At 37.0% G+C, this 16,489-nt stretch overlaps 1 protein-coding gene across 1 annotated transcript in view; it reads left to right on the plus strand.

Moving 5' to 3' along the window:
* Positions 1-3,661: 3,661 nt before the first annotated feature.
* Positions 3,662-16,489, plus strand: part of LOC128657557 (ADP-dependent glucokinase) — an 86,073-nt gene continuing 73,245 nt past the window's right edge. Inside the window, exons 1-2 of the mRNA XM_053711933.1 lie at positions 3,662-3,740; positions 4,171-4,397. Coding sequence (XP_053567908.1) covers positions 4,214-4,397 — 184 coding nt within the window. The 5' untranslated portion in view covers positions 3,662-3,740; positions 4,171-4,213. The remainder of the gene's footprint in view (positions 3,741-4,170; positions 4,398-16,489) is intronic.

The following is a 16,489-nucleotide window of genomic DNA, read 5'->3' on the forward strand; positions in this document are numbered from 1 at the left end:
GAAAGAAAAATGTTGGGTTTCATGTCCCTTTAAAGGGACAGTCTACACCAGAATTGTTATTGTTTTAAGAGATAGATAATCCCTTTTTGACCCATTCCCCAGTTTTGTATAACCAACACAGTTATATTTATATATATATATGTTACCTCTGTGATTATCTTGTATCTAAGCCTCTACAAACTACCCCTTTATTTCAGTTCTTTTGACAGACTTGCAGTTTAGCCAATCAGTGATAGCTCCCAGGTAACTTCTTGTGCATGAGCACAATGTTATCTATATGAAATACATGAACTAACACCCTCTAGTGGTGAAAAATCTGTTAAAATGCATTCTTAAGAGGCGGCCTTCAAGGTCTAAGAAATTAGCATATGAACCTCCTAGGTTAAGCTTTCAACTAAGAATACCAAGAGAACAAAGCAAAATTGGTGATAAAAGTAAATTGGAAAATTGTTTAAAATGACATGCCCTATCTGAATCATGAAAGCTTGTTTTGGTCTAGACTGTCCCTTTAAGTTCAGTAGTGTGCACGTGTCTGCAGCACTTTATGGCAGCAGTTTTGAAACGTTATAAATTAGCAAGAGCACTAGATAGCAGCACTATTTCCTTTCATGTAGCGCTCCAGGCATGTGCACGCTACCTCTCTTCAAAAAAGAATAGCAAAAGAACAAAGCACATTTGTTAATAGAAGTAAATTGTAAACTTTTTTAAAATGGTATTCTCTATCTGAATCATGAAAGAAAAAATGTGGGCTTCATGTTCCTTTAACCTTCATCTATAAAGAGGATTCTTCCAGTCTTTGTTTCCTTCTGGCTTAAATGAGGTGATTGACTCTGCTGCATTTGACCATTAAGGGTCAAAGATTGTTCAATATTGTTTATACTGTATCTCACCTTTACTATATATATATATATATATATATATATATATATATATATATATATATATATATATATATATATATATATATATATATATATATATATATACACACACATACATACATACACAGTATATACTGTATATTCATATTTTGATGTTGGATTAGTGCACTTGAGAACATGCAATCTTGTTTGCGTGGAAGTAGGGTGTTTTCCACCACAACTTTTTTTTGCTCCATTGACTTCTTTGGGGGGAATACGTTATTCTAAGTTCTTTCTACCTCCGATGAGTTAGCATACAAGCGAAAAGTTTACTTTCAACTTGTAATACTAGCGCAACCCGACGTGCAAAAAGCTTACTTCTAGCGGTTAACACTCGAGCATGAGCTCTCTACCTGTAATCTGGCACTCGATTGGCTATTGAGAGCGGTCATGGTCAAGATTTTCTCTCGTGATCGGCGTTGACATTCCTTTAGTCTTATTTAAATTTTTATGTATACAGGGCCCCTCCCTTCCACTGATCCGATTGGTCAGATGGAAAAAGCCCAATACAGGACTTTTTTTTCCTTTTGCTGCTCGGATTGGTGGATGAGAGGAGTTATCCACACCTCTCCTTTTGCATCACAATCACGGTTAAAGTGTTGTCATGATTTTAAATATAATTACATATTCTGTATGTCGCTCAATTTTTTTTATAGTAAAATTCAGCACATTGCTTGCTAGGCATGCCCCCAGTCTGTTCTTGTGTTCGTCAAAAGGACGCCTTATAAGGTAGGACGTTCCATGCCGTCCTTTGGTGTTAAAGCCCATTGCTGTTAGGATGGCATGGAATGTCCTTACTGCATGAAGGTGTTAATAAAATGGTTGTTTTTAAAACTTTCACCTCAAGTTTATGACATTTTATCTTTATGAAAGTCAGCCTATCGTTTTCCATTTGAGATCCGCTGAGAAATTTTGTGGAAGTTCCAGTCCCTCTGGCTCAGTGAGCTGGTACATTGCAATTTCCAGCATGCTTCAAACAGCACATTTGGGTGCTGCAGCAATTTATGTTTTTAACTGCTTTTACCAACTCACAACAGATTGATATGCACATAAGGCATGTTCTTTGTTATGAATTTTTTATACTCATAGTGGTATCTCATAATGCAGTGTTCTCTCTAAGGCTATTTTTGTGAGTGTCCCAGCAGTGTTAATCACACCTTGCAGTCTGCACTGTGTAGTGTTTGCCAATTATTCTAATTAACTTTTTTACTGCTCAGCAGCTCACAAAACTGACCTTAGAACACTGATCATAAGTTAAAAAAAAAGTCTCTCTTTTCTTCGATCAAATTTGTTCATGGCTGTTCTTTTCACTTTCGACTTGGATTCCTGTTGGACAAAAGTTATGTTTCCCACTTTGGTGGTTAGCTCACTTCTCCTTTTGGAAATTCTGTTTTTGAGGAAGTTCTTTTTCTTAAAATTTCTATTACTGTAACCTGTTCATTTTTAGCAGCACATTTTAAGGTTTTGACTCCGTGGAAGTTCTTTAAGATACAACCACACTAGTGATTTTAACCTCAGTGTTTTTTATTTGTTACTTTTTTTCTACCTGTCAAGAGTATGGATATTTGTTCTCTTTATGTAATAGATTGTATGCTTCAGTTTTGAGCAGAAAGGAAATCTATGCAAAATAATCATGCAACTGAGGGTTGCCTGTAGATGAGCAGCAGACATATCTACAACTGGCTGCATCTTCTGCAGGGGTTAAAGGGACAGTATAATGTTAAAATTACATGCCCTATGTAATTAACCCTTTTGCAGTGGCTAATCATATAACATCACAGTGTCACTACAGTTAAAAGTTACATGTTCTAATGGATTAGAGCCTGTCATTTTACTGCTATAATGGCCCTTTAAGCACACAGAACAAGTGCATTTGTTTCAACAAAACAGAGAGCATATTATTTTTGGACTAAATGTCCTTTTAATACACAATCAACACCTTGTTCCTGAGTAAGTTTTATAGCTCAAAAGGTAAAGCTGCACATTCTATATGAATTCTTCCTCTTGCTACCCACAAGATTGGACTAGTTAGCGGCAGAACCAACTGGTCTGCATTGAGCTTATTCGATAATAAACGTGACTGTATACCTGAGTGAAATAAAGCACCTATAATATCAGAGCTTTAAACTGTTATAGCGTTTCAAACGCCTGCGGTATCATATGTCCTTTTATATAGCTGTTTTTTCTTCTGCATTCGTGTATCTGAAAATAAAAAAACAATCATGTTTCATTTCCCTTAAAGGAATGCCACGTGTGCAGATTTTTTTCTGACAGTACTATACACATATTAAATACACATTTTTGTGCTACGTCACACAAACACACATGGACTATCCTAACTCGTGCTCTTTGCAACTATATGCTAGGTTAACCCTTCGACTGCTTCATAGCCCAATGGCAGCAATTCATCCTGTTCTCCTTTCGATGATACTAATACAAGAACTATAAATCCTTTAAAATGCACAGTGTCAATAATGACAATGCATAAACTGAAACAAAAAATCCTTTGCAAATAAGTAATGACAGAGCTGCACTGGGTCAGGGTAGGGCATTAACTTCTAAACTGCCAATGCTCTTCAGTTCAGTTGTGCCCAACCGGTAGCTACTAGCTACTCTGCTTTCTTTTCCATCCATCTCAAAATGGGCGGGGGTTACAATGCTTAGTAAAAAAAATTCTGTTTCCATAGGATGAAAGCACTGCATGGTTACTGAGTCTTCCGTGTGTGTGTTTGTTGCTCCTCCTCCAGTAAAGGAAGAGGCCAGGGCTGGGAGAGCTGCAGCTGTGTAATCTGTAGATGTTGGGTTGTGTGAATGTGAGAGGTAAGCAGCAATAAATACTTACTAGTGTTTATGCCAATCATGCTGGGAGTGACAGGGTCTTAGATAAAGAAGATCATTACTGCTATATGGTACACAGGGTAATTAACATTGTGTTATAAAACCAGTTAGGTTGTGCCTCTACTTGTTTTTCTATATAATTATATATTTCCATGCATTATTGAAAATACTACTAGGCTTTATTACCCTGCATTTCTTAAAATGTTCCTGCAAGCTCTAGTGCAGTAGGCTAATGGTAGATTATATTCCAGTTGGTAAACTTGTGACATAATTTATGGTAAAAAATTACTGTATATTGTAATTAAAAAAAAAAATGCTATAGAAAATGAAGTGGCATAACAATCACTTATAATTAATACTGTGTTCCTATATAGTTGTTATACTGATATTTTTGTATTTTTATTTTACACAGTGAATGTTTTATGTTGTGATAAGTCCTAGTATCAGTCTTTCTGATGGCTACACCCAAGCTTCTGTGTATCCCAGTCCTGTCCTTACTTGCCCTGCTAGTTGCCTATTGGTACAGGCAAGTGGACGAGAAAAGCCTGCACAGCCGGTTGGACACTGTCCTATCATCACTTCTCAGAGCTGAGCAAAAAGTTGGTTTGGACTCGCATCGCCCCCCACGCATAGCAATTGGTAGGTTGGTGTCTCAGTTATTTGTGGTGGGGTGAGTATTTAAGTAAGTCCTCAAAAGGGCCGCCCTGTACATTTACATTGAGCCCATAGCAAATAAAAAATTAAGTGCCATGTGTATGTGGTGAATTAAATTAATACAAAAATGCATGTGATTTGCAGTATAAAATATAAAAACAGGATAGTTCCTCTCCCAAAGAAATTGTAAATCACAAGTAAAGCCTCGGAGGGCCACATTTGGTTCCCTGGGCCTCCATTTGGCCACCCATTGTTTAAAGAGAGATCTTATGCAACTATTGTGCAGTACAGAGACTCAGAGATGATCATTTATGCACAGTACAGAGATAATTTATTTGAAAGGAAATGTGCAAGATTATTATGCATTAACATTTATATTTTGCAATATTATAACATTTTCTGTTATTTATAAATGTTACTTAAGTTGTGCAATTAAGTCATGCTTTGGATAGCTTAACATCAATTGATTTAATGATCCTTTATTCAACATACATTGGCAATTTTAATATTGGCTCATTTTAGCTTAAAAGGACATGAAACCCAAAATTCTTCTTTCACGATTCAGATAGAGAATTCGATTTTAAACAACTTCCTAATTCACTTCTATTTACAAATTGTCTTTGTTATATTTGTATCTTTTGTTGAACAGCAAGGACGTAACTTCAGGAGCGTGCATTTGTCTGAACTACTATATAGCATAGACGTTTTGCAAGAACTTTATCCATCTGCAAGAGCACTAGATAGCAGCATTATTTCCTGCCATGACACCTACTTATGTCTCTCTTAAACAATACCATGTACCATGGGAACAAAGCAAATTTGATAATATAAGTAAATTGGAAACCTTTTTTAAAACTGTATGCTCTGTCTGAATCGCAAAAGAACATTTCTGGGTTTCATATACCTTTTTAATATTGGCTAAAAAAAATTAGCTGGGTGGTCAGTAAAATCATCCGGGTGGTGTGCCCATTAAATTGGTCTAGAACATTTACATGCACAATAAAATAAAATTATTATGTTAAAACAGGTGGTAAAGTGCTTGTTTGTAAAGCACATATGGGTAATCTCAACTGTCAAAAACCCTATAAAATACTGTTTGAGCCCTTTGACCAAGGTCACATTTATCCTACTGCCTATTGATACTGTGACTGCTCTCATATTTTTTTTGTGTTGACTCAGTCTCATGGACTCCCCCCTCTCTGTTAATGCTGACACTGACTACTCTGGCTGATGTTTAACCTATACCTTTCTTGCTCAGACTGTCACAATTAGAATGTAAAAACAGAGATGTTTTAGACAAACAAAAAAAACAATTGATTAATTCCCTAATGGAAATAAATTTGGTAACATTCAGCCATCCTTAAATCTGAAATTTAAAGGGATATTCCAGCCACAAATGGAATCCACACGGGTGTATTTCAGTATTTGTGTAATATACATGTATTAGCAAAAATGCTTCAAAAAAAAGTTATATCTGTTTCAAAACTGTAGTTAACCCCTTAGTGACCAGACCACTTTTCCGTTTGTTGACCGTTTGGGACCAAGGCTATTTTTACATTTCTGCGGTGTTTATGTTTAGCTGTAATTTTCCTCTTACTCATTTACTGTACCCACACATATTTTATACAGTTTTTCACGCCATTAAATGGACTTTCTAAAGATACCATTATTTTCATCATATCTTATAATTTACTATATATTTTTTTATAAAACATGATGATAAAATGGAAAAAAACTAAATTTTTCTAAATTTGACCCCCAAAATCTGTTACACTTCTACAACTATCATAAAACACCCATTCTAAATAGTTTCTACGTTTTGTCCTGAGTTTATAAATACCAAATGTTTACATGTTTTTTGCTTTTTGTTGCAAGTTATAGGGCGATAAGTACAAGTAGCACTTTGCTATTTCAAAACCATTTTTTTGCAGAATTAGCGATAGTTACATTGTAACACCAATATCTGTCAGGAATCCCTGAATAAGCCTTCACATGTATATATTTTTTAAAAGAAGACAACCTAAGGTATTAAACTTGGGGTATTTTGACTCTTCATGCAACCATTTTACCACCAATCTATGCCAAAGCTTGAAAGAAAAAAAAAAAGTGGTGATTTTTTGACAAAATAGCAATTTAAGAATACATTTAATGAGAATGTTAAGGGATACTGCCAAATAACACCCCAATATGTGTTCAGCAACATCTCCTGAGTACAGTGATACCACCCATGTATAGGTGTGTTGGGTTCTCAGGGGGCTAAAGGGCCTTAATTTTAGGGGGCACATTCCAGTTTTCCAACTTGGAATTTTCACATCTGTCATCATGCACCCATGTCCTATTTGGGACATTTCTGAAGCCAGACAATGTAATTTATCCCCATCAAACCATATATTTTTGAAAAGTAGACACCCTACGGTATTTGAAATGCAAGTATTTTAACACTTTCCATGCACTAATTCAAACACCAGTCTTTGTCAAACTTTTGGGTAGTATTTTTTTTGTGTTATTTTTCACACACATTGTACTTTAGGCATGAATTCATAGTTTCTGTTATTTGTTACTGCAAAAAAAAAACCACCTCAATATGTGTTCAACAACATCTCCTGAGTACAGTGACCACCCATGAATAGGTTTGTTGCATTCTCAGGGGGCTAAAAGGCCTTATTTTTAGGGGGCACATTGCAGTTTTCCAACTCATTTTTTGTGTTATTTTTCACACACATTATACTTTAGGCATGGATTCTTAGTTCCTGTTATATGTTACTGCCAAAGAACACCCCAATATTTGTTCAGCAAGATCTCCTGAGTACAGTGATACCACCCATGTATAGGTTTGTTGGGTTGTTTGGGGTTTGCAATGCCAAACTTCTGACATGTGTTTGTGATTTTTTCAAATGTAACATATCTTCTTTTGACTATCTTCTTTTGGGGGGCTTTTTTACATACCCCAATTTATTTGCTCGCCATGAACGTGCATATATTTCAGAAGTTGAGACCCCAAGGTATTGTATATGGGGTGTTTTGATGCCGTTGATGCAACTATTTTAGCCAAAAAAATTGGAGACAATGTGTGGTGGTATTTTCTCATTTTTACACACACATTGCTTTTTGGCTTTGATTTAGGAGAGCCTATTGTAAGTTAATGCAAAAAAACACTTAAAGCGACATGAAACCCAAATTTTTTCTTTCATGATTTAGAAAGAGCATAGAATTATAAACAACTTTCTAATTTACTTCTAGTATCTATTTTGCTTCATTCTCTTGATATTCTTTGCTGAAAAGCATATCTAGATATGCTTAGTAGCTGCTGATTGGTAGCTGCACATAGATGCCTCCTGTGATTGGTTCACAGTGTGCATCGCTATTTCTTCATTAAAGTATATCTAAAGAATAAAGCAAATTAGGTAATAGAAGTAAATTAGAATGTTGTTTAAAATTATATTCTCTACCTTTAGTATGAAAGAAAATGTTTGGGTATAGTGTTATAGTTAGTTGTAGTAGGTGGCGCAAAACAAGTTGCTATTCCCAATGTGTCTTACTGTAAATATGTGTGATAATATGTGGGCTCAATATATGTTAATGTTTTGATGAGTCCTAATTTTATATTCTCTTTTGGAAAAAATGGATGTCAAAACTATTTAAGAAATAAATATGATCCTTTATTTGATTATGGTAAATTTACCCAATAGTAGTGATGCTAAAAGTACAGTTAAACAAAAATTATTACAATTCCATCAAAGTTTAAAAAATGACACCGGTGTCTCTATGTATAAAAATGTACATAATATATCAAAAATAAATTAAATTAAAATAATAACGTTGAAATCTTATAATTTATACAGTTTTGGGTTTATCACAAGTTGTAATTTCTAACAGAATGTTTGTAGATACAATTTTATAGTGGATAAAACAATAGTTGCTGTATAGTTCATATAGGATACTTTGTTTCAAGTTCAGCTATGCAATTGAGTTTGAGATCTTATCTTAGGCAACTATATATCAAATGTAGAGGTATGTTGGTGCGATTTTTATCACACTATAATATAAGTATACAAATTAGTACCTTGAAGTGTATCTGTTTGATATCACTTTTGTGAGATAATTGTGGTTAAATAAACGCCGCTATGCCAGTGTTTTGATTAAGTTTCAAGATCAAGCTGGTGGCAGTTCTATATGAGCTGCTGGCGGTTAAATAAATGCCGCTTTGGTTTCCTCTTATTAGGTGGGCTTATCTGAAAATTCACTTTTATATAAGTGTTTCGGTAGTTGTCGTGGCCGCTCAGTTACCTTATCCTTTGTCGGTCAGTGACCGATCGCGCTCTTAAGGGTTTCTTGGTGGAATCTTCGTTGCGGTTAAGTGCTAACCGTTTGCTGATGTTTTTTAAGTATCTCCGGTTTTTCTATTCTGTGGCTTGTCTGTCGGTCAGTGACTGATCACGATGGTATGGTTGTTGGATAACCTCCTGATTTGGAATTTTTGCGTGCCTTTCCGGTCTGTTGTTCCCAGGTTTCTTAGATGTTGGTCAGTGACCGATGTGGGTGCTGAAATGTGGTTGTTGGGATAAGTAGAAAGTTTGTAGGATAAGTAGAAAAAGGATTTCTAGTTATCAATGTGATCTTTGCGGTTAAATATATGCCGCTCAGTGGGAACTTGAATATTTCAACTGGGTATAGCTGGTATTCACTTTGTCTTCTCAAATCCTGTGCAGGTGTGCTCTGGTATCAACATGTTTCGGCTGGACAGCCTTTTTCAAGATTCAAGTTTGGGTATAGTGTCCCTTTAAGGTTGTTTTCTGCAAGACCTCCTGAGTACACCTATGCCCCCCATGCATAGGTTTGCCAGGATTTTAGGAAGATTCTGTTGCAATTTTATGACTTGTAAATTTAGTTAAAAGTGAGAGTATTTCTTCTGATAGGCCTATCTTTAGTTTGGGGCCTATTGCATACCCCATTTTTATTAATTGCCATGAAAGTGTATATTTTTGAAATGTTGACACCCCAAGGTATTGTACATGGTGTGCAACCGTGACTATGATTTAGGATAGACTGTTGTAAGTTATTGCAAAAAAACTCCAGATTATTTTCTGCAAGGCATCCTGAGTACACCTATGGCCCTCCTGCATAGGTTTGACAGGGGTTTTTGTAAATAAAAGCAGCCCCAATTTTAGAACTTATAAAAAATTGAGTAGTGAAATGTAAAAATCTGGCACAGTAAAAGTAAAAAAAAAAAAAAAACTCTTAACAGTGAACCTAACCAAAAAAAGAATAACAGCAATTATTATTATTATTATTATTTTTTTTTAAATTGACCATTGTATGATACCGCTTGAAGCAGTCCACAATGCAGAGTCCAGGCTGTCCAGGGCAATCAGGACAGTTATATATGAAACATATATGTTTTTTTTATCAAATATATTAGATAATCTCTCTATCTCTATCTCTCTCTTTTTTTTTTTTTTTCTCTCTCTTTCTCTCTTTCTTCTTCTCTCTCTCGCAAGTGAGTAGAGGGAGGGAGATCCACACTGATCAGTGTCAATATTTACAAATATTGACATGATCAGACAAATGAAATATTTTATTATCATTTTTTTTTTTTTTGGCAAGCTTAGATTGGATGACCCTAGCCTGCCCCTATGATGAGGCAGGCTAGGGACACCCCCAGAGGCCCCATGATGCACTGGGCATCGCCATCTTTGAAGCCTCATGGGGAAGGGGGGCTATATGTGGCTTTTATTTTATATCAAAACATCTTTTTTACATATTAAAAAAATTTTTTTGGTTACTAACTAAGTGCCTCGACCCACCGAGGCACTCAGCACACAAGCAGAGCATAGGAAGTCTGTCCGATCGCTTCCGATGCTCTGCTAGTCTGCCGGGCTCCACGTGGAGAGAAACCGGAAGTGATCACTCGTGGGGGAGTGATCAATCCAGGTCCCGGCAGTTGGGAACAGTCCCAACATCGAGGCATCGCTGTAATACTGTTAGAGCGGCTGGAAGCGATCTCGATAGCCGACGACGTACATGGTACGTCCTTGGTTGTTTAGGACCGTTTTTTGCAGGACGTACCCTATACGTCGTTGGTCCTTAAAGGGGTTAAAGGGACAGTCTAGTCAAAATTAAACTTTCATGATTCAGATGGGGCATGCAATCTTAAACAACTGTCCAATTTACTTTGTTCTCTTGGTATGCTTAGTTGAAAGCTAAACCTAGGTAGGCTCATAGCTAATTTCTAAGCCTTTGAAGGCCGCCTCTTATCTCTGTACATTTTGACTTTTTTTCACAGCTAGACAGTGCTAGTTCTTGTGTGCCAGCTCACAAGAGCTGCTGGTGCAACGCCGCCCCCTGCAGACTCGCGGCCAATCGGCTGCCAGCAGGGAAGTGTCAATCAAGCCGATTGTAATCGATTGGGTTAAATTGTGGCGATTCCTGTCCGCCTGCGCAGAGCAGACGGACAGGGTTATGGAGCAGCGGTCTTCATAACTGCTATTTCTGGTGAGTCTGAAGACTTGCCAGAAACATGGGCCCACAAGCTCCGTACGGAGCATGATAAATGGGCCTCATAGACTGAATAACTAAAACAAAGACAGACTCACTCAAACACACGCACATACAGACAGACTCACATATACACAAACATACACAGAATGACTCACTCAAACACAGACAGACTCACATATACACAAACATACACAAAATGACTCACTCAAACACACGCAAACACAGACAGACTCACATATACACAAACATACACAGAATTACTCACTCAAACACACTCACATACAGACAGACTCACATATACACAAACATACACAGAATGACTCACTCAAACACACTCACATACAGACAAATACTCACTCAAACACAGACAGACTCACATATACACAAACATACACAGAATTACTCACTCAAACACACTCACATACAGACAAATACTCACTCAAACACAGACAGACTCACATATACACAAACATACACAGAATTACTCACTCAAACACAGACAGACTCACATATACACAAACATACACAGAATTACTCACTCAAACACACTCACATACAGACAAATACTCACTCAAACACAGACAGACTCACATATACACAAACATACACAGAATGACTCACTCAAACACACTCACATACAGACAAATACTCACTCAAACACAGACAGACTCACATATACACAAACATACACAGAATTACTCACTCAAACACACATGGACACAGATTTATAGATACATAAAAACTATTCGTATTTTATTTAGCTACAACATATTCCAGTGTTGATATTTAATCTCTATCAGTCATATTATGTTTGCAAAACCAAGGAATCTAGTCAAGCATTGTATTACATTGTAAAAATGCATGTTTAGTACACTTCTTAACATAACTCAATTCACATTTTATAAGAAAATAAGAGTAGACTGCAAGTAAGTGCGTTTAGGTACAGTACTTACAGGAACTGCAGAGAGTACTGTATCGGTGTCTCCTGAGTGCTCACAGTGGACAGCCTTGCAATGCCCAGAGGCGTTCCCTTGCATTTAAAGTGAAGGTCAATTTTCATCAATGAGTGCCCAGTTTTTAAAAATATTTTTAAAAACAGGGGCACTTTCATTGATGAAAATTTACATTGCACTGGATTTGAAGAAATACCTTTTACTTCTGCAAAACCGGATCGCCGATCTCAGCCTCAGTTCCTCTGTACTGACGTCAGAAATGACAAAACCGGCTTCCTCCAATCATGGCTTGCACCCCAGAGCGTCCAGCTCGTGATGCCTGGCTGTGATTGGAGGAAGCCAGTAATTTTCATCAATGAAAGTGCCACTGTTTTTAAAAGTATTTTTAAAAACCGGGCACTCATTGATGAAAATTGACCTTCATTTTAAGGTTTATATTTCAATAAAGCATTCATCAAGCATAGCAAAATACGAATCTGTGTATCTTGCCATTGAAAACACAATCGGAGAAAAAAAAAATCACATTAAATGATAGGAAATGAGTTTTCAGCAAAATATTTTTTTTATTTAAAGAATTGAAATAGAAAGGATGTTGGTCCATTTAAATACAATTTATATAAAAGATAAGGTCACTTACATCACTATCCTGAATGACAACATATTTATTCCTCCTCATCTGTCTTCAACACTAATTTAATACCTATGAACACAGCACATTAGTGGTGAAGACAGGGTGAGGAAGAATTATGCTGTCATTTTTTTTATTCATTTTTTTTTTTATTAAAGGAATAGTTTAGTCAAAGTTAAACTCTCATTATTCTGATAGAGCATGCAATTTTAAGCAACTTTCTAATTTTACTCCTATTATTATTTTTTCTTAGTTCTCTTGGTATCTTTATTTGAAAAACTTAGGCCTAGATTTGGAGTTCGGCGGTAGCCGTCAAAACCAGCGTTAGAGGCTCCTAACGCTGGTTTTGGCCGCCCGCTGGTATTTGGAGTCAGTGATTAAAGGGTCTAACGCTCACTTTTCAGCCGCGACTTTTCCATACCGCAGATCCCCCTACGCCATTTGCGTAGCCTATGTTTTCAATGGGATCTTTCTAACGCCGGTATTTAGAGTCGTTTCTGAAGTGAGCGTTAGAGCTCTAACGACAAAACTCCAGCCGCCTGAAAATAGCAGGAGTTAAGAGCTTTCTGGCTAACGCCGGTTCATAAAGCTCTTAACTACTGTACCCTAAAGTACACTAACACCCATAAACTACCTATGTACCCCTAAACCGAGCTCCCCCCACATCGCCGCCACTCGATTAAATTTTGTTAACCCCTAATCTGCCGACCGCCACCTACGTTATACTTATGTACCCCTAATCTGCTGCCCCTAACCCCGCCGACCCCTGTATTACATTTATTAACCCCTAACCTGCCCCCCACAACGTCGCCGCCAGCTACTTAAAATAATTAACCCCTAATCTTCCGACCGCAAATCGCCGCCACCTACGTTATCCCTATGTACCCCTAATCTGCTGCCCTAACATCGCCGACCCCTATATTATATTTATTAACCCCTAATCTGCCCCCCTCAACGTCGCCGACACCTGCCTACATTTATTAACCCCTAATCTGCCGAGCGGACCTGAGCGCTACTATAATAAAGTTATGAGCCCCTAACCCGCCTCACTAACCCTATCATAAATAGTATTAACCCCTAATCTGCCCTCCCTAACATCGCCGACACCTAACTTCAATTATTAACCCCTAATCTGCCGAGCGGAGCTCACCGCTATTCTAATAAATTGATTAACCCCTAAAGCTAAGTCTAACCCTAACACTAACACCCCCCTAAGTTAAATATAATTTTTATCTAACGAAATAAATTAACTCTTATTAAATAAATGATTCCTATTTAAAGCTAAATACTTACCTGTAAAATAAATCCTAATATAGCTACAATATAAATTATAATTATATTGTAGCTATTTTAGGATTAATATTTATTTTACAGGCAACTTTGTAATTATTTTAACCAGGTACAATAGCTATTAAATAGTTAAGAACTATTTAATAGTTACCTAGTTAAAATAATAACAAATTTACCTGTAAAATAAATCCTAACCTAAGATATAATTAAACCTAACACTACCCTATCAATAAAATAATTAAATAAAATACCTACAATTACCTACAATTAACCTAACACTACACTATCAATAAATTAATTAAACACAATTCCTACAAATAAATACAATTAAATAAACTAGCTAAAGTACAAAAAATAAAAAAGAACTAAGTTACAGAAAATAAAAAAATATTTACAAAGATAAGAAAAATATTACAACAATTTTAAACTAATTACACCTACTCTAAGCCCCCTAATAAAATAACAAAGCCCCCCAAAATAAAAAATTCCCTACCCTATTCTAAATTAAAAAAGTTACAAGCTCTTTTACCTTACCAGCCCTGAACAGGGCCCTTTGCGGGGCATGCCCCAAGAATTTCAGCTCTTTTGCCTGTAAAAGAATAAATACAATACCCCCCCCCCCAACATTACAACCCACCACCCACATACCCCTAATCTAACCCAAACCCCCCTTAAATAAACCTAACACTAAGCCCCTGAAGATCTTCGGAACAGCCAATAGAATGCGAGCTCAATCTGATTGGCTGATTGGATCAGCCAATCGGATTGAACTTGATTCTGATTGGCTGATTCCATCAGCCAATCAGAAAATTCCTACCTTAATTCCGATTGGCTGATAGAATCCTATCAGCCAATCGGAATTCGAGGGACGCCATCTTGGATGACGTCCCTTAAAGGAACCGTCATTAGTCGGGAGACAACGGAAGAAGAGGATGGATCCGCGTCGCCTGCTTCAAGATGGACCCGCTCCGCACCGGATGGAAGAAGATCGAAGATGCCGCTTGGAGAAGATGTTTGCCGGTCCGGATGTCCTCTTCTTGCCGGATAGGAGGAAGACTTTGGAGCCTCTTCTGGACCTCTTCAGCACCGGATTATGGATCGCCAACCCCCGCTTGGGTTGGATGAAGATGTTGGAGCCAGGACGGATCGGTGATACCTGGATGGTGAAGACAAGGTAGGAAGATCTTCAGGGGCTTAGTGTTAGGTTTATTTAAGGGGGGTTTGGGTTAGATTAGGGGTATGTGGGTGGTGGGTTGTAATGTTGGGGGGGGGTATTGTATTTATTCTTTTACAGGCAAAAGAGCTGAAATTCTTGGGGCATGCCCCGCAAAGGGCCCTGTTCAGGGCTGGTAAGGTAAAAGAGCTTGTAACTTTTTTAATTTAGAATAGGGTAGGGAATTTTTTATTTTGGGGGGCTTTGTTATTTTATTAGGGGGCTTAGAGTAGGTGTAATTAGTTTAAAATTGTTGTAATATTTTTCTTATGTTTGTAAATATTTTTTTATTTTCTGTAACTTAGTTCTTTTTTATTTTTTGTACTTTAGCTAGTTTATTTAATTGTATTTATTTGTAGGAATTGTGTTTAATTAATTTATTGATAGTGTAGTGTTAGGTTAATTGTAGGTAATTGTAGGTAGTTTATTTAATTATTTTATTGATAGGGTAGTGTTAGGTTTAATTATATCTTAGGTTAGGATTTATTTTACAGGTAAATTTGTTATTATTTTAACTAGGTAACTATTAAATAGTTCTTAACTATTTAATAGCTATTGTACCTGGTTAAAATAATTACAAAGTTGCCTGTAAAATAAATATTAATCCTAAAATAGCTACAATATAATTATAATTTATATTGTATCTATATTAGGATTTATTTTACAGGTAAGTATTTAGCTTTAAATAGGAATCATTTATTTAATAAGAGTTAATTTATTTAGTTAGATAAAAATTATATTTACTTAGGGGGGTGTTAGTGTTAGGGTTAGACTTAGCTTTAGGGGTTAATCAATTTATTAGAATAGCGGTGAGCTCCGCTCGGCAGATTAGGGGTTAATAATTGAAGTTAGGTGTCGGCGATGTTAGGGAGGGCAGATTAGGGGTTAATACTATTTATGATAGGGTTAGTGAGGCGGGTTAGGGGTTCATAACTTTATTATAGTAGCGCTCAGGTCCGCTCGGCAGATTAGGGGTTAATAAGTGTAAGCAGGTGTCGGCGACATTGAGGGGGGCAGATTAGGGGTTAATAAATATAATATAGGGGTCTGCGATGTTAGGGCAGCAGATTAGGGGTACATAGGGATAACGTAGGTTGCGGCGGTTTACGGAGCGGCAGATTAGGGGTTAAAAAAATATGCAGGGGTCAGCGATAGCGGGGGCGGCAGATTAGGGGTTAATAAGTGTAAGGTTAGGGTTGTTTAGACTCGGGGTTCATGTTAGAGTGTTAGGTGCAGACGTAGGAAGTGTTTCCCCATAGAAAACAATGGGGCTGCGTTAGGAGCTGAACGCTGCTTTTTTGCAGGTGTTAGGTTTTTTTCAGCTCAAACAGCCCCATTGTTTTCTATGGGAGAATCGTGCACGAGCACGTTTTTGAGGCTGGCCGCGTCCGTAAGCAACTCTGGTATCGAGAGTTGCATTTGCGTTAAAAATGCTCTACGCTCCTTTTTTGGAGCCTAACGCAGCATTTGTTTGAACTCTCGATACCAGAGTTAA

The sequence above is a fragment of the Bombina bombina genome, chromosome 4 (assembly GCF_027579735.1).
Source record: "Bombina bombina isolate aBomBom1 chromosome 4, aBomBom1.pri, whole genome shotgun sequence".
Taxonomy (NCBI): Eukaryota; Metazoa; Chordata; class Amphibia; order Anura; family Bombinatoridae; genus Bombina; species Bombina bombina.